The following is a 26716-nucleotide window of genomic DNA, read 5'->3' on the forward strand; positions in this document are numbered from 1 at the left end:
AATAACATACCAGATTAACTGGAGAACAAAGTGATTTTGGAAAAATCATCCCATCCCAGTCCTTCTCCACTGGGTTATCTGTAATGTTATTTCTGAAGTAATAATTTCGGTATTTGGATATTGGGTTTGTCAGGGTTTTTTCTACATTTTGGGGAGATCCAGGAATGAGCCATTCCCCAGACCTGCCATGGGAAGTGCTCTCTAGCATCCGACACTGACAGCAACGCTAGGAAAAGTAGTATCAGTAGCAGTTAAGGAATTCTTACATCCTTCTTACCAAAAAATCACATTTTTATGATACTATGACTAAAGCTTCGATTCTCTCAGAGAACATTCTACATGTCACAAGTCAATAGTAACTGTTAAAACTGAAAATGAGCAGAAGCTAAGGGGAGCTGAACCCCACACTGCAGGCTGCCCCTTGCAACACCCCGTGCCGAGGTACTCACTCCATCCGCTCCCGTGGGAATCTGCCCGTTGACGTTGAGGCTGCGGAAAGGGGAGTGGGTGGACAAACGTTTGTCCCACTCACTCGGCCGAGGCTCTGGGACGGATTCCATGAAGTTTTTCTTCAACTCACTGATGTTGGCATGGTGCTTCTTTATTTCTTCCTGGGTCTTATCTAGGTCCTATCAGCAAAAGGACAGGATAAGTGAAGGGACACGGAGAGACTCGGGACTGCCTAAGCTGTGTTTAGCAAAGCTGCACTTAGCAGAGCTACTGACAACTTCCCAACCTGTGCTCACACTGCAAACACACAAAGGGAGCATCCTCTCTCCTCCTCCTTGATTAATTGAGATAAACTACAACCCCAGAACAGGGTCTCCTCCAGCAGCAGGACATGCCATTGATTCATCTCAAGCCACACCAAACCAGATGACAGCTGAGCTGGAATAGAATGGATTTTCCCCCAACAGGATTTTTTATATTTGCCAGACTACGTTTCTTTGGCTTATTATATTTAACATCTTTAAATTTTGTGGGTTTGCTTTCTTTACCCTCTGCTAGCCTGAGTATTTCCAGGTATTAATACAATTGATGATAAAGAAAATGTTTTCTCAATTTTATTTACTTGCTTCATACCTTTTTTTGTTTCTCTTTTTTCCTAGCAGAAATTATCTTTGCTTCCAGAATATCCTCATTACCATTTTTTTCCCTCCCTCTCATCTCATCCCTCCAGGAGCTATCATAGGCAGTTTTAGACTTCAGAAACAAAGATGAGATTTTTTTTTTTGGAAGAAAATCAAACTGAAAATTTACTTTATGCTGGATCAATCAAGAAACTCCTGCTAAAATTTTTCATCTGGAAAAAGTCAGATTTTTACTGTGTGATGCCAGTTTACAGCATAAACACACATACTTCAAGGCATGTCAACCTGTTAAAAATAGTTCTTCCTTGCAAGCAAACCAGAGGCTGTAGAAAAGAAAGCTTTTTCAGAATGCAAACAACTTTTCAGGACAAGGCCAAAAAGCAGCAAGAAAGGGGAAAATCAAGGTCAGTAAAAGCATCACCAGGAAATTTCACTCTTTTTGTGCTTTTAGGTGTTACTCAGCCCATCAATTTTAGATGGGACAGCAAATGCATCCCTAAAGGAGGGCCCTCCCAAAAATCTCCATTCCTGCAGCTCACTGAGGACACACCGCCCTCCCTCCAGAGGGCCAAACCCTAAATGCCTCTTTAACAATATTTACTTTTTTTGGCACAGTTCTGGGGGGAAAAATAACAATTTTTGGCTTCTATCCTAGATGAAAGTATAAGGCAAGTGCCTGTTAGGTAGGAAAAAAAAGTAGAAATGAGTCTGCTGTGGACTCTGGGGTAAATCCCTGCCTGATCTAAGAACCTTACAGCTGCTCCTGGCTCAGAGAAGAGAGAAGGACTACCTTGGCTTTCCAGCACTGCCCAGAAGCAGGGCCTGGGAGGGTTGGCAGAGGAGCCAAAGCCACGAGGAGCTACATGGAGCCAGGGAAACACCTTGAGGAACCAGCTTGCTCAGTGTCACCCTTTTCCTCCTGTTTTGCCCATTCTGCAGGAAGCCAGTGCACGTGGAGTGTTAAAAGGCTTTCAGCAAAATCACTAGGCAGTTTCAGGAGTGTGAGGTCTGCCAGGAAAATACCTGATCTGCCAAGTGCATGGATTAAAAAAATAAAGGGAATAAAGGGGGTGAGCTGCTGGGTCAGCCCTATTGTAGGGGAAGGCTGGAGTACCTGCAACAGAACTGTGGGAAGAGGAGTGGAAAGGGAAAGGGCTTGGAGGCAAGTATTGCACTGATGAGAAAAAAAGAGGTTAGAAGCAATGACAAAGCTCTGTTTGGGGTTGGGGAATTGGAGCTCTTTGAATTGGGTGAAAAAGCAACAGGCAAGGTCTTCAGAGTGCTCCGATGCGGCCAAACTCTGCCTGTCATGTGCAGTCCCTTCACTTGAGACTCAAAGCTCTATGTTGTAGTAAAAAAAAAAAAACAAAAAAAAAAAAACACCACCAAAAAACAACAAACCCCAAGAAACCCACACAGAAGCTGCAAAACTTTGAACATTCTGATGAGAAGGCAGTTAGTACACTCCATTTTCAAGGGATACCACTAGGGGAAACCCTACGAGCTGCTGGTGCTGCAAGTCTGAGTAGGAACACGTAACACAGGACCAGAGTATCAGAAGCCACAAAACATCTCCCATAACAGAGTGTATTAAAGAAAATAAAATATATGATTGGCATGGTCTGTTCTGAGACTGAGTTTAGGTGAAAACAAGTGGAAAGGGCTCCCAAATCCAAAGAGAGGAGCTGTAATGTGGAAGGATAAGCCACCTGTGACCACTGAGCCTCTCTATCAGTTCCAGAGGGACATGGCACTGAGGCAGGATGGGGCCCAGGGGTGGTGAGGTGCTGCAAGGCCAAAAAGGGCTGGGAAGAGGATGGAAAAGCTGCAACCACCACTGCATCATTCAAAATGATCATTCCTGCCTGAAGCAACATGGACATTGTGATGGCCTGGACACCACAGAGGTGACAATTTCACATAATCCTGGAATGGTTTGGATTGGAAGGGAACTTGAAGTCTCCATTCTCCCCCTGCCCTGGAGAGGGACACCTTCCACTATCCCAGGATGCTCCAAACCCCATCCAACCTGGCCTTGGGACACTTCCAGGGATCCAGGGGCAGCCACAGCTGCTCTGGGCAATCTGCCCCAACTTCACCAGCAGCTTATCCTGAATTTTATATTTTTACAGACTGGCTTTTACCCCAGAAAAAGAATTTGTTTCAAGCTGTGAAAAAGCCCAGCACTACAATCCATGACCCTCTGAGCAGCCAGCAGTCCCAGAGCAGATCTGAGCACTGCCAATCATGTATTTTGGGGAGGTATGAGAGAATGAAAGTCAGAAGAGGAAGAAGGCCTGCACATCATCATGTTTACTGTCACCATGCAGAAGCATAATTAAAATATCAAATCAAATGGTCTTTCATGCAAGAGCATGCAAAAACAAGGGCAGCAGCAGAAGAGGAAGAAGTTCAGCGCAGATACAGAAGTTTTAGCAAATGCAACTCAAAAAAAGCTTCAAGTTCATACAAACCTCCAACATTAAATTGCTATGCCTGATATAAATGTTTTCACCATCTAGCCTCTTTGATCTCTTCTGTGAAAATGAAAGAAAAGGGGAAAACAAAACAAAACAAAAAAAAGCACAAAAAATTAAAACGTTGGTCTTGTGGGATCGATAAATCGGCAAATTAAAAAGTTAACTCAGCGTTGGGAGTGCAGCACTGTGGCAGCATGAGGTGGGAATTCCCGCTGGGAATGGGGGTCTGGCTCATGGCAGATGGGAGATGCAATGAGTCCTTTAAAGAGACAGCTCCCGGGGGGCCTTGGTTCTGGCCACAAAGAGACAGTTCCTGGTTTTCTGTGGAAGCACAGTCACCACACCACATTCCTGAGAGATGCAGGCCCACCCCTGAGTTCGAGGCTGCACTGCCTGGGGGGACTTTTACAAGGTCCCAACGTGCACAGCAACTGCACCTGAGCCACTTTCCCATCCTGGATGTTTCCCTATTACTTAATCAATACCAAAGAAGCTTTCTCCTGATTTTTGTTTTGCATTTCTGACAATGCAGGCTACATTTAGTTTCTAGCTAAATTTGTTACAGAGAAGAAATTTCATAAATCAAAACACATGTGTTCCTTCTGAACATTCAACATGCATAATTTCAGCAATGAGGTTGTCTATGGGACAAAAGGCTATTAATTTTCAAATCAAGTATTTGATAGTTTAAAAGAAAACCAACACCCCAACCCAAAACCCATACAGAAATTGGAGCACTGTCTTTTTAAACAGGTTACAGATGCATGAATGATATGGCAAATTTGGCTGGTGAAAGGGTAAAATGGCTAACCTTCCTCATTCTTATCAGCTCTTCCTCTTTTTCTGCAGGCTGCTGCTGTTGGGCAGTGATAAAAAAAAAAAAAAAAGAGTTGTTGGTTCATTTAACTACGTTGAACCTTGGAAAAAAAAAAAGTGTGAGCAACCTAAACTGAATTATTAGCACAAACCTGGGGATGGGCACCATTCGTGGTGGGGACTGTGACCTCAATGTGTGTTTTCCTCACCTACATTTAAGAAATAAATTGGCAAAAACATTTCTTGTTAGTAGATTTGTTTTAAGAAACCATTTAGTTTCTGAACACAGCTGCATAAAGTTGGTTTTGAAGTGCTGGGGGAACATGCAAAAACCAACATGCAGCCCTGGGCAGGGGTTAATGACATGGCAGCTCCCCAGCACTTTGTTAGTCAACAGCATGTTAAATAATTCCTCCAGCTTGAGAATTATTTGTATTTGAAACCAGTGCTCTCCAGTGCTTCTGAAGAAGGGCATCCCACTTGCATTAGCTTGGTTAGGCAATGTTTTCAAATGGCATTTGCAGCTGGATCTCCCAGTGAAAATCCAAACAAAGCAACATGCTCAAATTAACACAGATCTTCTCAAAACCAGAAATTATTGGTTGTATCACAGGTATTATGCTGGAGGAGGCAGTAAGAAGAGGCATAGCTACAAAACCAAGCCTAACATCACAAAATAGGTTCTTTCCTGTCCATAAGTAGAAAGCCAAGATTGTCTTAACACTTTAAAGGAAGTATTTTAGGGAAACTAGATTGACAAGTACTCTGAAGGCAAAAGCATCAGTGGGTGTTAAAAGAAGCGATGCAGCTCCATTGGAGAAACAGTAAATTTAGTTCAAATACACATTTTCCTCCCACAACTATATTTAAAGGAGAAAAAATCTAATGTTTAAGCATTTACGAAAAAACCTGTAATAAGTAAGATGGGATAAGTAAAATTTCCTCGTTCTCAGTGTAACATGATGGGGGGAGCAGCTGAGCAGGAATAGGAGGGCAGGATCTCTGTGCTCTAATTCCCACCCCACAGTGCCAGCCTGAAGCTCTCTTCAGCAGTTTCATTTAAAAATCACTGTTCACGTGGGCCATGGAATTTTTTGAAGCAACTGCCCTTTCTTCGCCTCCATCTCCAAACCTTAATTAATAGGAATCTTCCCTGGAGATGCTCACACAAGACCCACTGTGTGATATGTTTAGTATTATGTGGTTCCAGCAATGCTGGTAACAGCTAAATTTTGGAGTAATGTGAAAACTGTGTCTCAAGGCAAACACTTCTGTTGCACCACTGCAAGGTTTCAATACGTTGGTAATATCTGCTGAATATTAAGGACACTGTAATATCAGCAATAATTTTGCACATTATTTTGACTTATTAGAACAGCACACACGTATCAACCCCAGCAAAGAACTCAGACATTTGGAGAAAGATCAAATGACCATTAAAAGTATGGAATTTAAACAATAATCTCCCCAAGGTCTCACCAGTGCCATTTTCAAGTTTCAAGTTTTAAACTAACTAAAGTTTTAGTCCAGTTTGCAGGCACTGTATTACCAGCTCTCCCAGCAAAAGCCTATCACGGTGAAAAACATTCCGGCGCTGGGCTGCAGATCAGATCCATTATCACTGATTTCACTGGAATTCCCTCCTGCTGTCATACCAGGAATCAGGGGGCACAGTCTGGCCATGGGTGAGCTCTGAACTCTACTTCCATGATCACGTGCAGCTCTTGCCAGTGTTTTTAACCATCTATCAGCAGGCTGCACTTGCTTTGACTACAACCACCAATACTCAACTGCCCTGTAGCTCCTTCTTCCACCTGGAATGTCACAGCTGGGATTTCCCTGGCACCCAGACCCCTATGCCTGCTCCCACCTGACACTGAGGGATGAGGGATAAACCCCTCATCTCCCAGGACAGAGCTGCTGCTTTGGGGTGACTTTCTTGAGCGATGCTCTTCCCAAGAGACTCCGCTCTGACCTACCTTTGAGGCATCCACTGGCTCCTCGGGTTTCTCCAGTGGATATTCTTCACGTCTCCCATCAGATTTTGCTGTTTCCTTCCCTACTTTAGATGTGGCCATGTCCTTCACGTTGGACTTAGCTGGGGCTGGCTCTGCAGGGTGGCTCTGAGCGATGGCCGGGGCTGAAGTGGGCCGGGGACTCCGCTCTGGGGTTATCACAGCCACTGCTGAGGATGGGGGACAGACAGGGACACGGTTCAGAGCAGGTAACTTTTCAAAGGACTGCGCAAAGTCTTTCCAAATTACAGTGCTGTCATTTAAAAGAAAGGGAGAAGGAGGAGGAGGATAAAAAAAAGGGAAAATAAATAAAGATGTTGAGCAAAGCAGCTTGTGCATTTAATACAGGAGAGTTGAGATTATTTTCCTTATGGTTTAAAATAAAATCAAATAAAACCCCATACCAGATGGTTTACAAAAAGCAAGCTTGCACTCTGCAGAGAAGCCACACCAGAAAGGCAAATCTATTTTTGACATTGTGCCATGAATTTCTGGGTCCTTCACACACAACTGACATGGACTCCATTCCAATGCAACTAGAAAAGACACAGCATGAGGAGTTCTGTACCCATGGGCATCTCCTCACGCAGAAACAGGTGGCTTCTGGAAGAAAAACACAGGCTTTCACCCCCCTCAAAAAAATAATCAACAAGCATTGCTCTAGCAAACTTCTCAGCAACTTCCCGGTGGGTTTCAAGGCAGGCTGGGGCTGTGTGTCTGAGCTGGGTATCTTCAAGGCAGCACCATGGGAAGATACCCAGCACCTCCAGGCCAGTGACAGTGCAGAAATGAATAGCATGCTGCCAAAAATCATCTTTTCAGAGGATCACCGTTGTACGAGCAAGCACTGGGTGAACACAAAATCAACTGCCCACTCCTTTCCTTCAATTCCTGATTTGCCAGGTAGTTGCCCGACCCCAAGGAAATAGTCAAGCCAAAGCTGTGTGACAAAGCAAGCCCAAATTAATTTCCTGTGTGCACCTAGGTATATAATAAGCTATTTGGTTCTCCTGATGTTGGTTTTTAGGGATGTTTCACTAAAAAGATACCGTCACATAAAGAATATCTTTGACATGGTCTCACATTCCCGAAATCACAGTTTGCAGCAGGACCATACTGTGTATCATATTCCAGCCAACACGAGGTCACTCATGTCCAGCCAGTCACTCACAGAAAATTTGCTGTTAAAATAAAAATTGTAATTTCAAGCAACTCCTTAGTAAGAATTCCTGTTGTACTGAAAAGGTAACAACATCTCATCTGTGTCTTAATAAAACATAGAGAGAATAAGGTATCCATGAGGCCAAAATTGTACAAGGTGGAGGCAAAAAACCAATTTTTTTTAAACTTCTGAATTTCCAGAGATTGGAATGACACTTTCAAGACAAACTCCTGGACATCACATCCTGTTGTAAACAACCTTAAAACCCACCCCACCACTGCCAGCTCCACTCTCTCCCTGCTCCTCGGCACAGCAGTTCATTTCTGTGACCCAGACAGTGTGTTATCCTCTTCAAAGGACCATAGGTGCAGTGTCCCAGTGTATTCATGTCACGGAAGCAGTGACAGCTGCTGGGAAGGCTGTACAGAGGTGAGATGGCAGGGATGGCCAGGATGAGGAGGATGCTGGGAGTGCAAAGCTGTCACTGCAGTGGTACCTGACTCCTTCGGCAATGGCTCTAGTTCTCTCACCACCATCATTTTCTCTTCCTCCTCCTCCTCCTCTTCAATTGGGCTTATCTCAATACTGCCAAGATCACGTTTGGCTAAAAAAGTTATGGATGTGTTAAAATGCCACCTTAAAGAGGAAGCAGCAAAGGAAATATTGCCACCAGTAAATCTGCAGGGCCATCTCTCTTGCTGCTCTCCCAGAGTATCAAGACATGCAGGAAAAATGGTAACAGACACCAAGCTTCTCCTGTGCCATCCAACAATGAGTTCTGGGCTGCCAGAACTGTATTTTAGTTACATTTTCATGATAGCCTTTGGCTATTTTGACACATGATTTAAACACAGTAAAAAGCACTGAGATATAAAACATAGGTTGGAACTGGGTGATTTTTAAGGTCCCTTGCAACCCAAACCATTCCAGAATTCTGTGACTGATCACCATCACCATGGCTATCACCTCACCAACAGTCAGTCCCTACTGGGAGCAGAAAAGACAGGATGAGGGAAAGTGCAGGAGATGGATGAGAAGGGGCAGCTGCAGCAAGAGAGCCTTGGATATGCTCAGGTCTGACAACAGCTGATGTCCGATCTGCCGCCACACATCCCGTGGAATACAGAATCACAGAATCTGCTGAGGTGGAAGACACCCACAGGGATCATCAAGTCCAATTCCTGGTCCTGCACAGAACATCTCAACAATCCCACCCAGTGCCTGAAAGCATTGTCCAAATATTCCTGGAACTCTGGCAGCCTTGGGGCCATGACTGTTCTCCAGTGGTTTTCATAGCAACCAAGGAAACATGCGATGTTCCCAGTTACCTCCCTCTATGGCTTCAATCTCCTCTTCCTGCAACAAATAATCAACTCTCCTTTTAATTGTGATTAATATGGATCTGTCTGCAGCAGCGATGTTGCTTTGACATCTTTCCCCAACTAGGCAAGTAGCAGTTCCTTAGTGAAGCAATAAAGTGGAATATAGGTGACCTCCAGCAGTCCCAGATCTCATAACCTGATTCCCAGGCACTGTACGCTCCTGCAGCTCAGGGGAACAAACTTCACAAGAAGGGACAGTATGGGAGGAGCTTTAAGAGGCCACTGCACACTCATTTCCACACACAGCCAGGGCATGGCACCCCCTCACTGCACCCAGAGCACACCCGAAAAGCAGCACACGGCAAAGCCAGGAGTGATTTTAGTGCCAACAAACACCACCACAACCAGTGTAACCTCTGTCCTACAGCACTGCATCACTTCACCTCAGCAGCAACAGCACAGGAGCCTCTGCCACTGCCACCAAACACCACTGCAGCTGTACCTGATCGCGGCTGCACCAGCTCCACTGACTTTGGCTTGACAACAGGAACCTTAACGACCTCTACCTTTTCCTCCTCCTCTTCCTCCTCTGCAATGGGTTTCATTTCAAAAGTTTCAAGAGTGTGTTTGGCTAGAAAGAGGTTTGCAGGTGTTAATGGGGGTTGGGGACCCACACAAACACACGATGGTCACCACAGCAAGGAGTGAGGAGATCCTTGTCAGTAGCTGGGAACAGCAAGGAGGTTTGCAGGCAGCTCAATAGTCATTTTCCACCACGGAACTGTGTGTCAGTCCTTTTAGTGCTGTCAGACCCAACAGTGTATTGGATGAGAGGAGGAAAGAACACAAAAATAAGCTTTATGGGCTCCTTGCCCAGGAAAGGAGACGTGGGACACATGAACAGTTCTCGAGTGTGGAACTAGGAAGTGCTCTGCCTGCAAAGTCTGGAGGGAGGCAGGTGCTGGCTGGCAAAATCCAGGAAAAACACATCCAGTCAAAAAAGCTATCCAAAACCTAGCAGCTTTAATTAAATGTACTTGAGTAATCAACTTCAAATCTACTCTGGTGTCTGAAATTCCCCACCTTCTGCTTTTACAGCATCGGCTTTCCCCGCCAGGAGATGATGATTACTGAGGATTCAAGGAATGCCCATGAAGAGGAAGTTTGCCACATTTCATGAAAATTTGATCTATATACTAGAAAAGCAGTCATACGGTCAAAAGCAGTAATGCAGTCAAAAAATTCTGGGTGGTAGGAGAATACCCAAAGCATTTGTATATGAATTATCTCCAGCCCAAACAAACCACAGGTGGTCACTATCCAAGTGATGAAGACTGCAAATATTTGCAACACTGCTGCTGTGATACACTTATGAGTTTTCAAATGTGCTGTTGTACCTACACACCTCTCAAGGACATTCATATTTATTAATAGTACCTATTCTAAGAGAAAGATAAGCCCCACAGAGCAAAATGGGTAGCATTTCTCAAACACCAAAAAAAATCAACCCAAAATGGCAAGGAGGCTCTGGGATGAAGAATTTCAGAAACTTCATGAGAAGTTTCAAGATCAAAACTTGAAAACTTTAAAGTTTTCAAATCCATATATACAAAACTACCCACATTTAACAAGAGAGTTCTAAAGTGCCAGCACATCCTAATCTTTCCCCCACCTCCCCAAGGAATTGCAGTCTAATGAGGTGCAAGATGGAAATGTAAGGAGTCTTCTAGAGCTGGGCTGTGTCTCCTCTCACTGGGAAACTCTTCTTGCAAAAAAATGAAGAGAGAAAGCCATCAGATTTGGTGAAAATTGGAAATTGTCAGAAATGAGCGTGTACAGGATAGGAAAGGCACTGCAGAGAGTTTTAGCCACCACCACAGCTATACCTGGCTTCTCTCGGATCTGATCCGCGGGTTTTGGTTCAGGAACCTCAACCACCACCACCTCCTTCTGCTTCTCTTCTTCTATGGCTCTGAACTCAACCTTTTGAGTCGCACGTTTAGCTGAAGAAACGGGGCACATGTTAACAACCGCCCGCGTGGCAAAGGCACAGATGTCAAGGGGGCAGGAATGCCACATTCCCAGGCTGCTCTTCTCCCAGCTCTGACATCCAGGTGTAGCACTGCAGCTGCAATTTCTCTGCTCATCTGGAGTCATAATGGCATGGTCAATGGGCTGCTTTGCACCGTGCCTGAGGAATCTCGTGTGCCCAGACTCCAGGGAACCTGGAATTGGCTTTGCTGCCTTATGGAGCTTGAACCATCCCTTCCCTCCAGCTCCACGACATAAAAGCCAGGCTCAGGAGATCACTGAGCCCAGAAGCAGGGACAACCTGGCTGCTGCTGGCCATGGGGTGCTGAGCAGCCCTGGTCCCCCCAGGATGCAGCACAAACTGAGGGATCAAAGCAAGACGGTCCCTGCTCCATCAGGCAGGTGTCTGTGGTGCACAGGGATGCTCCTCTTTCACGGGATCTTAATACCCTGTGATACAGATGACCAAACTTAGGCACTCCCTTTTCCATGCCTCACCTCCTCTGCTGCTATCAATTTCTTTTAAAAATCTCAAAGATGAGCCCATCTCAACTCCAACCTGAGCATCGCTTTAGGAGAGACTGAAAAAGTTTCTATCAAAAAATCTCCCCCTCACGTAAAACTACAGAATTTAAGAACTCATATTAAACAAAACGAACAGAATGGCTGCATTTCTGATTTTCTAAAGGAAAATGCTTTGAGATCAAATGAAGAAATATCTTTACAAGCAGAACTTAGCCATAAGCCTTCAGCACCTACCTAAATTCTTTTCATCAGTCAGTTCTGCTGGGACCAGCCTTGGTTTGCATTTTTGCATTGGGTCTGGCTGAGATGGAGTTCATTTGCCCATAACAGCCCTCACAGTGCTGTGATACTGAGATAAGGATAAAAACTGGGAGTGGTATTGGGCAAAAATACTGAACAATGTTAGAGAGCAGAATGATCATGGGGAATTCTTGTTGTAATTGTGGTGAAGGAAAAAGGGGTGGATTAGGTGCAAATTGTCCACTTTTATTCTGTGTTGGGGGAATTTTTGGTTTGGTTGGGTGGTTTTGTTGATGTGAATGAAGGTTGTGTGATGTATCAGAATTTTCTGAGTTGGAAGGGACCCACAAGGATCATCAAGTCCAACTCAGAATCAGAGAATCACAGAATACTCTGAGTTGGAAGGGATCCACGAGGATCATAGAGTCTAACTCTTAAGTGAATGGCCAATATGGGGAACAAACCCATTCCTGTGGTGTTACCAGCACCCTGCTCTAACCAGCTGAGCACCAATTCAGTCTCACTACAGGCACATCATTCCCAAACACGTAAGGGGAGGAACAAGGTCTTGTACTACACTGACAAGTTACACCTGCATTTTTGTACATCAGGGAATCCAGGTGTTCCTTAAGGAGTACTTCAGCATCCTGGGGACTCCAGAAGGGAGAGAGAAGACGCAGCAGGGACTGACTCACCTCCATCGAGGCTCCTGGACACTCTCTTGCTGGCCGTGCGCTCGAACTGGGGCGCGGGTCGGTCGATCAGGGCGCTCGCCTGCCGCGTCTGCGCCTGCGTCCGGCCGCTGTAGCGGAATTTGGAGCCCAGCGCCAGGAACCTGCTCTTCGGGATGGCCTCAGTGGAAGTCAGCCTGAAAGACACACACATTTAAAAATCACACCTCCAAAGCCAGGAAGGGGCATGTGAAGAAGAATTAAAATATAAATTAAAGGAGTCTCTTGCATCCACTTGGCCAAGGAAATGTACATACTAATGATGTCTCACATCTACATGACCCAAAGATCTCGGACTTATGGGTCTTACAAAGCAGAACTTGCTTAAAAATTTTCTGCAAAATAAACAGCTACTGTCCCTGAAACCATTTCTCTCCCATTTTTCCGAAAAGCTAAGGAACAATGTTCATTTTCAACACTTAATTCAAGCACTAAGTTACTCAGGGTGAGGCTACTGTTCAGAAAACCCACCTGAAGAAGGTGTGATGTTCAACACATACTTTCCAGAGCTTCTTTGCTGCCCGGTAACTTGGTAGCTTGAACCCAATTGTACTTTCATACTGCTCTTGCTGTGGAAAGCATAAGTTATTTAGGTATAGCAGGAAATAAATGTGGTAGGAGCCAAGTCCCCAGCCCACCACCCTGGTCTGCTGTGGCACAAACTGCTGAACTCACCCCACAATGTGCAGCAGGACCTCAGGTCAGAGGAAAGAGAGGGCTTGGCCACTAGCCCGGGCATCCCTCAGGATGCACAGGGATTTGCAGAGCAACATGCTGTAGGTTTATCCCCCCTGTCATCCTGCCCAGCTGTGGGCTGAGGTCAAACACTGACCCCCCTGCAAGGCTGGGTCATGGCAGTCAAACCAGGAGAAGGAGGAAGAAGAGGAAAAAGGCGGATCCCCATTGTAGCCTCTCTCCCTGATGTAACCAGGCTGCCTCCAGGGATTTCCCCATTCATGGGAGGCAGCACCAATGCATCCATTCCCTGCTTCTTGCACTTAGGTGAAAAGCTAATTCTAATTTTTAATTATTTTCTTTGAATGCAAGCAAGACAAAGAACCATTGTCTTGCCCCGTTTCCAAAAAACGAGTTAGTTCTGTCCCAGTTTCATCTGTCAACCTCCCACGCCTTTCCCTGGATGCTGGGAATACCCAGCGATGCCAGGAGGTGGTGCTGGATGACACGTTGTTACACTGTCACCAGCTGGCTTGGCGCTTCAGCTGGGACCAGACACCCCGATGTCAAACGTTTCTGCAGAGAAAAGCCTGACCCCGCCCCGCTCCATTCCAGGGACACACACACAGTGAGCATCCCAAGGAAACAGAGGATGACAGGAGCCCACAGGAGCCAGTCCTACCTCCCCTGGCCGAATCTTTATGAAGAAGCTGCTGCGTTTGTAGGAAATCTTCAGAACTTTGGGCCATGGGAAGCGATTGATTCTCAGTTTATCTTTGTAAACAAGAAGGCCACTGGAACAGACTCCCAGAGTGATATCCACTCCTTCCAAGTCCTAGGAATGCAGATGAGGATTTAAGCAGCGTCAGGTTTATGAGCTTCATGTCAACAGCTGCCTTCCAAATTATCCCTCTGGTCTTCCCATAAATTCATCTCCTCACCACCCAGATTCCAGCTCCCAGCTCCATGGCCACTCTTCCTTTTCTTTCATGCTTTTCCTGACAACCTCCTCCCTCCTCCTGATCTCTCCTGTTCTGATGGTTGCCCAAAGGGCTCATCAAGAGCCCATCCTGCATTTCCTGGAGCACAGAGGCTCATGTGGCAGGGAATACATATTTATTCTAAGTTACTCGGAGCAAAGACCCGTCTATACAAGGAGCTGCAGAAAGTTTCCTGTGACATATAAATAATAAGCAACCACAAACTATCACTTCTCTTGCAGGAATGCCTGAGGCATTCCTGGTGTATGTCTGTATTTCCATACTTCTCTTTCCAAAGGAGCTTCCCAAAACAGGTAAACTTGCTCCTGCAAGGGAAGGATAATCAAATTACAAAATCCACAGGTAGGTGCACACATGCTGGGCTCTCACCTTGGCTTGGTGAAGGTCGACTCCATACATAGACAGCTTTTTTGCATTCTCCAGAAATTCCAGGTCTGCTTGGGCTGGAGTCATGGATCTGCAGAAAAAGAAAGGTATTGGTATTCTCAAAACTGTTGCTTTTAAGAGGAGACAGATCAGACTTCATGAAATCCATTAGATTTTCTTTTGCTTTCAACACAAACAAATCTGTGTCCAGATAATGAGTTATGAAATCACTCTCACTGCCCAAATTTGTGCTTTGAGACATCCCAATAACACGGCTGCACTTTATTCCTGTGAAGCTGTAAAGGCACTAGAGAAGGAAGGGGGGAAGAGCAGTGAGGGGACAAAACTTGATTCAGCAGAAGAAACCCAACTAAGCAAAAGATGATAGGTCCTATTCCCCGCAGACTGGCTGCCTCGAGACCTCCCCAAACCCAGCTATTGTTCTCCAACCAAACACACAGACAGCTGAAACCACTCAGCAGAGATTCCAACCAGGGGACCAGATGAATGAGGGTTTTCTGGGAACAGATGGTGCCCTGTCTGCAGGAGGGGCACAATTTAACAAAGACATCCTGATAATGGAGTCCATTATCAACGTTATTGAAGGGTCCCTGTTAGTACATTTCTGGTGTATGAGGTACATTAACAGCTCTGCTGGGAGAGGATTCAGCTGCATACATTTCATTTTCTAGCCTCCTTTGATGTCTTCCTTACTGAGCGCTCACATACATCTTGTGAGTGATGTAAATAGAGGTTTGAGCGGTGGGAGACAGGGCAAAGTCCACTATGAAGACAATCTTGTAGGAAAGCCCCAGGAACAGTCACTATCTTGATATGTGCCTTGCTTTGCAAATAGAGTAGCAAGAGCCAGAGCACAGTTTAGCAGAGATTTCCCTGGAAATGCCCAAAGAACACATGGATGTTAAACCTGGGGACATAGTTTAGTGGTGGGCTTGGCAGTGCTGGGTAATGGCTGGACTCAATGGTCTTCAAGGTCTTTTATAACCTAAACAATTCCATGATTCTATGATTCCCACTGAAAACCCTCTGAAGTTTAATGTTCACAAAATACAGACCAGAAATTAAATGGGGACGTGTTGCTTTCTCCTGCACATGCAGACAGATGAAATATAACTGTATCTTATACATTAAAGTCTCCTTCTGATGAGGGAATGAATAATTCAGCTCTGTGATCCACCACTTCTAGCACAGCAAACGGCCTTTGACTCCAAGTCATGAAGCTTGTCAGAGGTCCAGTACTTATTTTCTCTCATTTCCTCTCCTCTCAGTGTAAATGGAGGGGAATCAATTTAAAATATTGATTTGCAGGCTTGAGTGAGGTGTTGCGTGGTCACAGCCACAGCCCACATCCACCTTTCCCAATGTGCTCCAGTTTTTTGCCCCCATCTGCCTGTCAGAAAGTCTTGTCTTTGCTCCATGTTTTCCTTTCTAGGAAGATATGTCCAAAATAGAATGAGGACGAGGTTTACCCTTGAATCTGCTACCAGGGAGAGTCCCAGGAGTTGTTCAACCCTACCTGAACCAGACACACCTACCCAGGTCATGGCTGCACTAGGAAACACTTACTGCAAGTTTGTAATTCCTGGATCACCTGGAATCCTTCCACATTAGAAAATGAATGTTACTCACTAAATGTGGTAAAAGAATGCCCCAAATAGGCTGTAGGCTATAGTGTGTAAACAGAGAAACGAGATCAAACTACAATCCAAAATTACATAAATCCCAAAGAAATATATTTTAGAAAGGCAAAGGGCGAGGTTAAAACAAGTAAATTTTGCATTTGCACATGAACTAAACTCGACTTTCATGACTATTCTGTGGGGGAAAAAAAAACCACTTGTTACTAAATAATTGCAAGACTTCCCATCTGCTTTCTAAAAACATAATTTCTTCTTCATGCAGGAAAAAATAGTTCCTGCTTCTAGAAAGATTTTGTCCGAAGTATTAGATTTTTTGTTAAAAGTTAATGTTCACAGAGTCATCATAAAATCACAGAATGCTCTGGACTGGAGGAGCCCTCAAAGATCATCTCATTCCACCCCCTGCCATAAGCAGGGACATCTTCCACTATCCCAGGTTGCTCCAAGCCCCATCCAACATAGCCTTGAACACTTCCAGCGATGGGACATCCACATGTTTTCTGTATCTCACAGAGGTGGGGAAAACACCAGAAAATCCCATTATTTCCCTTATTTGTGCTGCTGTGCACAAGCAAGTCTTCCAGCCACCATGCCTTACCTATATGTTTTATGAAGCTCCACAACCTTTTCTTCAAGCTCTTTTGTCTGGTTTGGGGCCAGTTTGAATTCACTGATGTAATCTGGGCCATGGAGATCAGGATCATAATCTCCCAACTCTGACTGGACCGTGTAGGAACCCAGCAGAGCCAAGGTGGCAAAGGAGCAGGGCAGCCGCCCTGTAAGGATGTCCTGTCTAAGCTGCAGGCACAGGTAATACCTGAGGGCAGAAAGGAAAATACTATTCACAGAGAACAGAGAGAAATTTATTAACTTGAGGATCAGAGTCTCTTTTTTTATGCCACGGATGAACATATGACAATGCTTGTTTCCAATTTTTACTTATTCCCAAGGTAAACAGCGTGGAGGAATGGGGGATTCAAGGTCACTTCCACTCTGCAAAGGGAGTAAAGGACACTATGACCAGAAAATCTTGGCTTTAGGTAAGAATTTTAGTTTTCTATATGAACACGCACATGGCAGAGTTAGAAATGACACTGCTTTACACATGGACTCCAGTGGAGTGTGGGAGAATCCTCACATCCACTAAAAGCAAACCAAACCCCCTCCAAATGGTGAAGGCATCTGATCTCCTTCCCAAAGGAGGGAAAATCACCCAAATATGAAACATTTCTATTCCATATCCAGGAGAACGTGGCAGTAGGATTCCCGGATAACTCACCTGGTGATGTCCTCTGTTAGCTGGGCAGGATCTGGCGGATAAAACTTGACATTGAAGGTAAAATCCCAGGGGCCTCCTGCAATGACAAGAGAGAGCTTGAGAAAAATAAACACACTGCGACAACTTTGTGATGGTCAGTTGATATAAAAAAGAGCTGAGAATAGCCAATCTGATCTTCAGAGTTTAGCAGATGCAAGACTGATTCAATACTGCTTGCTCTCACAGCTGGCTGCAGCTTAACACCTGTGTAAGTGTAAGATGTGATTTCATTTACAGCAGGTAAGAAAAGCAGGAGAAAAAAGCAAGGTCGGGAAAATCACCTGGATTAACCACAACTTGTGGCAAAAATTAAATTAATTGCTAAGAAGCTCAATGACTGACATGTTTTTTCATTGACTGAAAAGGGATTCATGAAGATAAGTCAGGCATAGGCTATAAATTAATGAATTGGTTGGTTGACCAATTTAATGGATTGGTTTACTGCTTAACCCAAATTTCAAAGTTCAAGGAAGGCGGTGGTAAGTCACTCCTCAGCCTAATGCTGGGATCAGGTGCTCAGACACAGCTTAAACTTAGCCAAACACAAGCATCAACCTCTGGATGAAGACAGAAAGCACTAGGATAGGAAGAACTTTTCAAGTCCAGACCTAATTGCTTAAATACACCTTGTTGCAAACCTTGTATAGCACCATTACAGGCATTAACTAAGTCAGAATTCACATAAACACACATAGAATTGGCATGATATGTGGTATGGACAGCCTAGATGACACAGCTAAAGAGGTAGCTCTCTCTTTTCCTTGAAAAGAATCCCATTTCCTGGTAGAAGCTAGTCCTGAGTGATTTCCATAGTTACATCTCCCCTTGCTCTGCCCTTTAACACTAGTTCAAAATAAGATTTATTTCAGAAAGAGAAGGTCTATCCCTGCACTTAACTCACTCGGAGATTTATCCCAATCTCACACAGGGAACAGGAGGAATGGAGCATTCCTGGATTTACTTCTTATGCAATGCCATAACTGGGATTAAACACAAGGCATGTTGTTTTCACCACACACAGTTCAAAACAAGTGATTCCAAGGTGACAATGAAGGGAGCAGAGGTTACCTAAACCACCACACACTGGTGTCCACACATTCGTATGTACATGCAAAATACCTTCACTTCAAGTAAAATCAAGTAATTTAACCCATCCCCAGGGGACCAGATTTCACAGCAGGCTGCTGCCATTCATTACATTCACTGGATGAATTTTATGGATGGAGCAGCTCCTGCCCTTCACATGCACCCTGCTACTGATTCCAAGAGAAGATGGTAAGACCAGGAGCTTTCCCTACTCCACAGCCTTGCTGGCCCCCCAAATCTGCATTTAATGACACACTTGGTCCTCAGCCTCCCACCAAAAGGATCCAAAACCAGTATTTGCCTTCCCAAAACTTCTAAAGCAGTCAGATTTGCTCCCAAGAGAAAACAAAAGCCTCTAAAACATATTTAATTTTGACACTGCCCTCATCTTGAACTAATTCGGTGCTAGCAGACCTTAAAACACAACTTGGAACATCCAGTATTTTTGCTGGTATTTCTCAAGCCATTTATCATTCCAGTGCCCCTGTTTGGACCCCAAAACAGCCTCAGAGTCCATAAACCTTGTTCCACCATAAAATTCTGCCCGGGGTCTCCCAATCTCCTTTGGGATTTCAGTGGTTCCCACTGACACCCATTTTCCCATCCTCCAGCAAGGAGCACATCCCCATTTCAGCACTGCACTGACAGTGTGCCTTTCCTTCAGGCAAACACACCTCAAGCTGTTCTGCCAAGGAAATGACATTTTTTCCTAAATCTACATTAAGAAGATCTTAAGAAGGCCAGAAAGAATGCACAGACTGCTTGAACTTGTGCTGATCCCTGTCAGCCACTCTCACTTGACCTCTCTCCATCCCTGGGCCCCCTGGATAGCTCACCAAAGCCACACTGGGAGAAACCACATCCCCCTACAAATGATAAATTAAATCTACTTACCATGAACCTGTTTTTTTATTTCTTTGGCAGGATCCAGCCATGTCTGTAAGAGGATAAAAACATTCACAGTTTACCAGACATTCCAGAAACACCACAGAAAGCTGAAAATTGCTAAAAATACAGGAAGAAAAAAAAAAAGAAAAAAAAGGACAGTATTTGACACAAAGGCAACCATGGAAACTGACGAGATGGTGCATTCTTCACTACTTTCACTCCAGTCTGTGGTCTCCGTGGGTGTGTTTCCAACCATTCACCTGCCAGGGACTCATAAGGGAGGCAGGAGTAACAAGAGGGAAGAACACCAAAAAAGCAGATTATTTAGAGCTGCAAGAACAGAGTAACAGGCATGGCCACAGCCACATCCAGCTACCAGGGGCACTTGTACAACACCTTTTTTATTCTCCAGAACCCTTAAAATAGGTAAATAGGACAGATACATTAATTTTAAGAGCCCTGTCTCCTTACTTACCCTATTCAGATCAAAGATCACCAAGACTTTCTATTATTAGCTATAGTTTTCAATGACCTAATTGCTGAAATACGAGTAAAAACACCCAGTTCCTGAGTAAGGCTGGAATTTTTTACAGGAGTGTGACATAAACTTCATGTCTTTTAACTATGACTCAAGTTTCTAGTATTATCTCTGATACAAATTTAGAAATATATCTTTTTTCCCCCCTCCTCTGTAATTTGGGGTTTTGTGGGATGGTGGTGCAATTTAAACCTCAAAACACAATTCCTACTTTTTCCATGGTCTAAGCCTTTCCCTTTGCAGGAGTCAGGGCCTGTCCTGCTGCAGGTGCTGGCATTGGGCTAGCAACCCTCCTGGAGAGGTTACATTTAACCACCTCTTCATTTTCACCAGCTCGGAATAGGATTTGGACATCCAGGTCTCCTGAGGTGAAGGAATTAACTCACTGAATCCCCCAAGCTAATCCCTCCTGACCAGAAGGACACGTAACTTCATGGCAGGGAGACAGCAATACTTACATTTAATCTCCTCTTTTTATATGCCTACTCTGACATATAAAAGTGGGGATACAAAATCCATTTGAAAGGAAGATTTGCTGCCTTTTTAGGGCCACAGCTTGGAGCACAGCATCTCCATGGCTAAGCTGGTGCCACAACTGCTCGTTACTGGGGTGAGCCCAGGGTGCAGTCATGCATCCCACCCTGCCTGATCCAGCAGACAATGATGGGAACAGCAATTAACAGCACTTTTATCCCACTGGGTCATGAATCAGTGGGAAACAAGCCTCCCTTTCAGGGCAATGAGCTCCTTGCTGCTCCATGGTGCCCAGCTGCTCCAGCCACTGTCACAACCTCCTAAACCCACTGACACCCTCTGCTATGCCCATGTGGGTAATTACTGATCCTCAGAAAGTTTATTCCCTGAATATCAAGGTGGAAAATGTCACATACAACCCTTCCCTACCCAGGAATATACATGTGTATCTCCACCTGCTCTACACAACTGCAGGTGAGGTGCAATAGCTCATCCTTGGATCCTGTTAACACCATTTTACCTGTGAATCAGTAACTCTGGGGAGATGGTGTTGGAAATTACAGCAGGAGAGCTTCAGATTTCAAAGTTCAATGAAACATAACCAGAAAGATTAAAAAAAAAAAAAATAATGGTGTTTTCACCCATCAGAGCAAACCAAACCAGTTTGCTCCACACTGGAGCTGAACAACACTGATGGACAGTGGCCTCATCTGCCCCAGCTTCCAGCTCTGGGACACAGATCTGACAAAACAATCTGTTTTCAGTCCCTACAGTTAAAAAGCTGCACAACCGTTCAGCCCTTGTTGGTTTGGAGGAGAAGGTACATGCTTGTGCTTCCAGAAGAATGCCTAAAGCCTGGACATGAGAAGAGCAAGTCCGAGGGTCTGGGAGACCACAGAATCATTTAGGAAAAGCCCTCTAAGATCATCAAATCCAGTCATTACTCCAGCACTGCCAAGGTTAGCACTGTACAGTGTCTGCAAGTGCCACATCTATAAGCTTTTTGATCCAGGGACATTCCATCACTTCCTAGGGCGGCCTGTGCCAAGGGCTTGACAACCCCTTCCAGGAAGGAATTTTTCCTAATATCCAAATGCAGCAGTGAGCTGCCCACAGCACACACAGAAGAAGCTGCACTGCTCCAGCTACACTCTTTTTGCTCTTAATTTGATCTAAAAGTACACCTACCCCTCCCTCTGCAAAACAAACTCAGATTAAAAAAAATCCTCTGATATAAAAAATATCCAGGTTATATACATGGAAACACATTTCTCATCCAAGAAAACTGGAAGACATCAGAGACTGTAAAACAAAGTAGGAGTTCTACGTGTCTCAAATAGTGTTATTTTTGGTTGCTATTTTGCCTGTGTATAAAACAATATAAAGTATTCAATGACAGACATCTGTCAGTCAGTAACCTGGCCACAGGGGATTGTTGAAGGTGAAGCAGAGGAACAGTCAGAATATGGACCAACGTAACTGGTCTAAAGGACACAGAATTGGGCCCTTCATTTCAATTACCTCACTTTTGGCTTTATAGACCAAAAACAAACCTTGAGTAATTGTTGAGTTAGAAGGTAACCAAGGTCTCAAAAGATAAGATTTGCTTGAGTCAAATCAAACAAAGACCTTAAATTGAAACTGTGAATAGAAGCTTTGGTATAGAGTCACATCTGTTTTTCTGCAGGGCAAAGGCTCAACTCCAAATCCTCTGGATGGCTCCAACCAAACCTTCCCAATGCTGACACCAGTGCCAGGGTAGCCTGACTCCTCAGCTTTTTAACTTAATGACATCATTTTGCAGTAAACTAAGAGAATGACTTTTCTCCAGGTAAAGACCCAAGTTCACTAGGATTCATTCTCTGATTCACTAGACGAAAATCCACACTCCTGTAGTCATTTATTCACCATTTCTTCCTGTGTCATGACCTGCAATCCATATTAAGGGAGGACACCAAAAGAAATTTGCAGAGGAGCTTCTGCTCCACTTCCTGCCTTGGGGAGATGATGCAGAAAGAGCTGAATCCCCTTGGGACCAGCAGCTGCTTACCCTGGAGGTTGGTGTGTCCCACGTGGCCAAACCAAAGTAGTCTTCTTCCAGCAGATTGAGGTGGTCACAGACTTTTTTAAGTAGATCCTGTCCCTTGGCATGTTTCTGCAAACAGACAAAGAAATCGTGTAGGACAGGGCTGGGTTTTGCCTGTCTTTGTTCACAGGAGAGGGGAAGAAGGGAATAGGATCAAACCACACCATGCACTATCAGTAAGTGGGAAAAGGGTCCTGAGTAGCTCCAAATCTTATCTCCTGACTGTTTCAGAGCAAGGACTCCTTACGGGAAAGGGCATAACAATTCCAGAGGCAACCAGACATAAAAATTCCATGGAGGCAACAAGAACCACAGTGGGTCTCTCTCCTCCCACCAGCTCCATGTCTGAAAATCCCCCAAAGCTGGACTTTCCAACACAGCTTAATAGACACTAAGGATCTGTACATGTTTTCCCTCCCAAGGTACACCTACAGTGCTGGTATCTCCCAGATTCAGGTGTGGATCGAGAGACGAAATTGCTGCTACAACCTATTCATTTCAGGGGCAACCTGACTTTTCTTAGGTTCAGAAAAAACCAAAGCCCATGATTTCCATGGCCTTTCCATCACCCTGCTCTGCTGATGAAAACCAGCTTCTCCCATCTGCCTCATGTGCCCAAAGCTGCTCAGCACACAGCTTCCTACCTCCAGAAATACACTTTGAGCATTCCTATTTCCTCTTTTTCTCTTCCCCAAATCCTGCAGAAGTGAACTGGCCAAGGAACAAACATCCTTTTAGTCCAAAAGCATGAAGGAAAACATCCCTGAGGCATAAAACTATGGCAACCAGAAGCAGCTCATTCCATTGGCGGCTTTGCTAGAAGAAAGTGCAGTTCTAGTGACGCAAAATCAGCTTCACTAAAGCCCGCAGCTCTCCTGTCAGGCATCTCTGCATGGTAACTGCTCCAAGACCCCTGCCTTGTTTTATTCCTTGGCTTTATTTCAGCCTTTCAGCTGTCAGGTCCTTTGTGCACACATTGTGACTCTATAGGTAACATAATGTATGTGTTAGCCTGAGTGTCCTCAAGGAATTGGCACTGATACAGGAACGAAAAAGCTTCCAGGGCTGTCAGTCGGAAAGGATGCCTGAAAACACTAATTCTCCTTGAATAAAGGCATTTGTGCTGCTCTTTGCCTACACCTTTGCAATTCCTTCCCAATTAAATCTTAATAAACTCTCAAACCACCAGAGCAGAATTACACTGGCATGGTGTAAAAGCCAAGGGTGCTTCTCGAGTTAAGAGTTTCACTGACACAGTGGCCCCCCTAAACCCTCTGCAGTGTCCATCACAACACTCTAGACCTAGAGAGAGACATTTCTCATGTCCTGCTCAAGTCAGGCTCTCCCTGACTCTCCATGGCTCTCCCTGCAACAGTATCCATGACAGCATCCAAAGGCTTCACTGCAGCAAACTAAGGCACAAAGCCATAGCAAGCTGTCACTGGGATTGGGGAAGAGGTTCCTTGGGGCTGCACACAGTCTCCCTGGCCAAGGGGAAGGTGATGGGGGCAGTGATGCTCTGAGCTGATCCCAGGCAGCAGCAGCACCATTACACAAACACTCAGCACTGACCTACTTACCCAGGATCACCCAAGGTGATTGTTCCCACAAGGAGCCCTGTGCCCACATATCCTCTCCTGCCCCATTTACCAGCAGGACTGAGGGAAAACAAGCTGGTGGAAGTATGTTCCAATAGTAAGTACGAGATTATTAGTATTCCAGACAAGTATTTTGATACCAAAATAGGGATTTCTGCTCGCTTTTTATTGCCCTGACAGCACCACAGCCCTGTGAGAGAATACACAAAATAAAGGAGGAAAAAAGCTCTCGAATAAAGAGGGTTGCAGTGCTCTAAGTCAACGTAATTTTAAATTGTTTACTGGAATTATATTCAACTGCAGGCTAAATACAGTGTGTTTTTCTTTACATCCAAGCACCAGGAGCTAAGTGAACCAGCAGCCTGAGAGGTAAAGGTACCCTGGGGGACTAGAAAAGCACAAATCAATTTTATACAACACATTTTATTCAAAGCCAAGTAGGCAAAAGTTATTTAGACAATTGCAACCTACCCCAAAAACTCTAGCCTGGGATACAAATAAAAGAGATCATCAACAACAAGTAATATAAAGTTTGGGTTTGTTTTTCTTTTAAACTTCCCCCACCTTTATAAAGTAAGGCACCCTGGAATTGTAGAACAATAAAATAAAGATTCCTAGTACCCAGGGGTTTTTACAACACAGTAAATAAGTTGTTATAGCTTACAGCAGGCTTGTTCTGCAGTAAAACCTGTCATGTAATTCCCTGGCAGCACATTAGGCCCCTATTAAATCGTGCTTGTGGTGATTTTTCAAGAGAAGCAGAAGGGAGAGGGAAGAGAGAAGCAGAACCAAACCCCCAAAGTACTTACATCCACAGAACACTCAAAAATGGTGTCATCCAGCAAGACAACTTTGCAGTACATGTTTCTGTGTCTTTTCACTGCTTTTTGGGCAGCTTTCAAATCCTTGTCTGCTTTCGTCTCCAGAGACTCTGGCTTCGGTTCTGGCTTGGCACCCTCCTCCTTTGCTTCCCCTTCTTCCCTGTCCTCGAGGTCTCTTCCCTCTGGCTCCTGGTCGTCCCTCCTCTCCTCCTGAGCAGGCTGAAACCCCCAATTTAGAGGTGTCAAACAAACAAAGCATCACATGGAACAAGCACTGCAGGGCTGGGATCTCACTCAGAATTCATTATCCCACTTTAACCTGTAACCCAGGATCTGGAGCAGCAACTGGGGTGACCAAGGGAATGGTATTAATTTTTAAAACTCTTCCAAGTATTTTCAAGTTTTCATTTTGTAAATGATGTAATAAAAAAGAAGTAAGGGTTGATTAGAGAAATCAGGGCAGATTACATCATGCATTCATGGTGTTAGTGACAGCATCTTCTGGACTCGGAAGGTTTTTTCCCTCCCAGGCAGGACCCCCAGTGCTCCCACTGCCACTCTGGCATAGCTGTTGTTCCAGTGCACTGGCTTTGGCATGGCAAGGGAGAACTGTTTTAAACTGACAGAGGCTAGATGGGATATTGGGAAGAAATTCTTCCCGTGAGGGTGGTGAGGCCCTGGCACAGGTTGCCCAGAGAAGCTGTGACTGCCCTTGGATCTCTGGAAGTGTCCAAGGCCAGGCTGGATGGGGCTTGGAGCACCCTGGAATAGTGGAAGGTGTCCCTGCCCATGGCAGGGGGTGGGATGACATAGGCTTTAAGGTCCCTCCCAAATTGTGGGATTTTATGGTAGCAGTGGCACTAAAAGGAGGGTCAGGGCTGAGGCTTCATGGCCATTGGAGCTGACCAAGCAGCTCTCTGCCACCAAAAAGGGAAGGCAGCCTCCACACCACCGTCCCCTTTGCCTACAGAAGCAACTTTGCAATCCAGTTTAATCCACTAAATAGCAGAAAGAGATGCAGTTTGGGGACAGGAGGAGGAAGGAAGCTGTTTATTTTTTTTTTCCTCTGCCACTTCAGCAGGTTAAACGAGTTCACGACAGGCAGTGATGATGCTGGAAGGGGCTGGATGCAGCAGGAGCAAAGAGCTGCAGCAGAGGAAGAGCAAAACCTTGTCTGTTCAGCCCATCACATCTCATGAAATCACACCCAAGCACAAGTGCACAGAGGTATTTAAAAACTAAATAATGTCCACAAGCTGCTGACTTCTGTTCCAGCAGAACTGGGACAATTGGGAGCAGGGAATCAGTCAAAGCTCCTAATGCCCATCGGTCAGCATTTATCAAACTGCAGCACCTCACAAATGCTTTCATAGCAGAAATATCTGCCGAGTGTCACAGTTCAGAAAGGCACTGACAGTGATCTAAAATAAGAACTAAAAAAGACACAAATGTGTCGTCTAAAATGAATGACCCATGAAGAAAGGCTGGGGTGCAAATTCACATGGGCTCAGGACCAGCAAATCAGAGACAAATAGAGAAAGACATCATGCATTAAAAAAATCAGAATGGTTTGGGTTGGAAGGGACCTTAAAGCCCATCTCACCTTCCACTAGACCATGTTGCTCCAACATCCATGCAGCCTGGCCTTAAACACTTCCAAGAACAAGTTCCTCTTGAAAATACAATTTCTGGGCTGAAACTGCCTGAAGATCTTCACCTCTTCCCCATCCTGCTAATCCCAACCCTCAGAGGTATAAAACAAGAGCAGAGATCATCCCATGGTCTTCACAG

General features: G+C 44.9%; 1 protein-coding gene across 33 annotated transcripts in view; it reads right to left on the bottom strand.

Annotated features, from left to right (window-relative positions):
• The window catches only part of EPB41 (erythrocyte membrane protein band 4.1), a 95601-nt gene that overhangs the window by 23024 nt on the left and 45861 nt on the right, over positions 1 to 26716 (bottom strand). For 15 of the 33 annotated variants that reach the window (XM_053998671.1, XM_053998690.1, XM_053998683.1 and 12 more), the window contains 17 exons: positions 24914 to 25144; positions 22471 to 22575; positions 19415 to 19457; positions 17396 to 17471; positions 16715 to 16933; positions 14459 to 14546; positions 13771 to 13923; positions 12885 to 12982; positions 12378 to 12550; positions 10773 to 10889; positions 9389 to 9517; positions 8061 to 8168; positions 6367 to 6572; positions 4540 to 4596; positions 4383 to 4427; positions 3566 to 3628; positions 450 to 629 (listed from right to left, as the gene is read on the bottom strand). In XM_053998671.1, coding sequence (XP_053854646.1) covers positions 450 to 629; positions 3566 to 3628; positions 4383 to 4427; positions 4540 to 4596; positions 6367 to 6572; positions 8061 to 8168; positions 9389 to 9517; positions 10773 to 10889; positions 12378 to 12550; positions 12885 to 12982; positions 13771 to 13923; positions 14459 to 14546; positions 16715 to 16933; positions 17396 to 17471; positions 19415 to 19457; positions 22471 to 22575; positions 24914 to 25144 — 2091 coding nt within the window. The remainder of the gene's footprint in view (positions 1 to 449; positions 630 to 3565; positions 3629 to 4382; positions 4428 to 4539; positions 4597 to 6366; positions 6573 to 8060; positions 8169 to 9388; positions 9518 to 10772; positions 10890 to 12377; positions 12551 to 12884; positions 12983 to 13770; positions 13924 to 14458; positions 14547 to 16714; positions 16934 to 17395; positions 17472 to 19414; positions 19458 to 22470; positions 22576 to 24913; positions 25145 to 26716) is intronic. The other 18 variants (XM_053998680.1, XM_053998677.1, XM_053998691.1 and 15 more) reach the window with 13 other exon arrangements.

This window comes from Vidua macroura, chromosome 25, assembly GCF_024509145.1.
Source record: "Vidua macroura isolate BioBank_ID:100142 chromosome 25, ASM2450914v1, whole genome shotgun sequence".
NCBI lineage: Eukaryota > Metazoa > Chordata > Aves > Passeriformes > Viduidae > Vidua > Vidua macroura.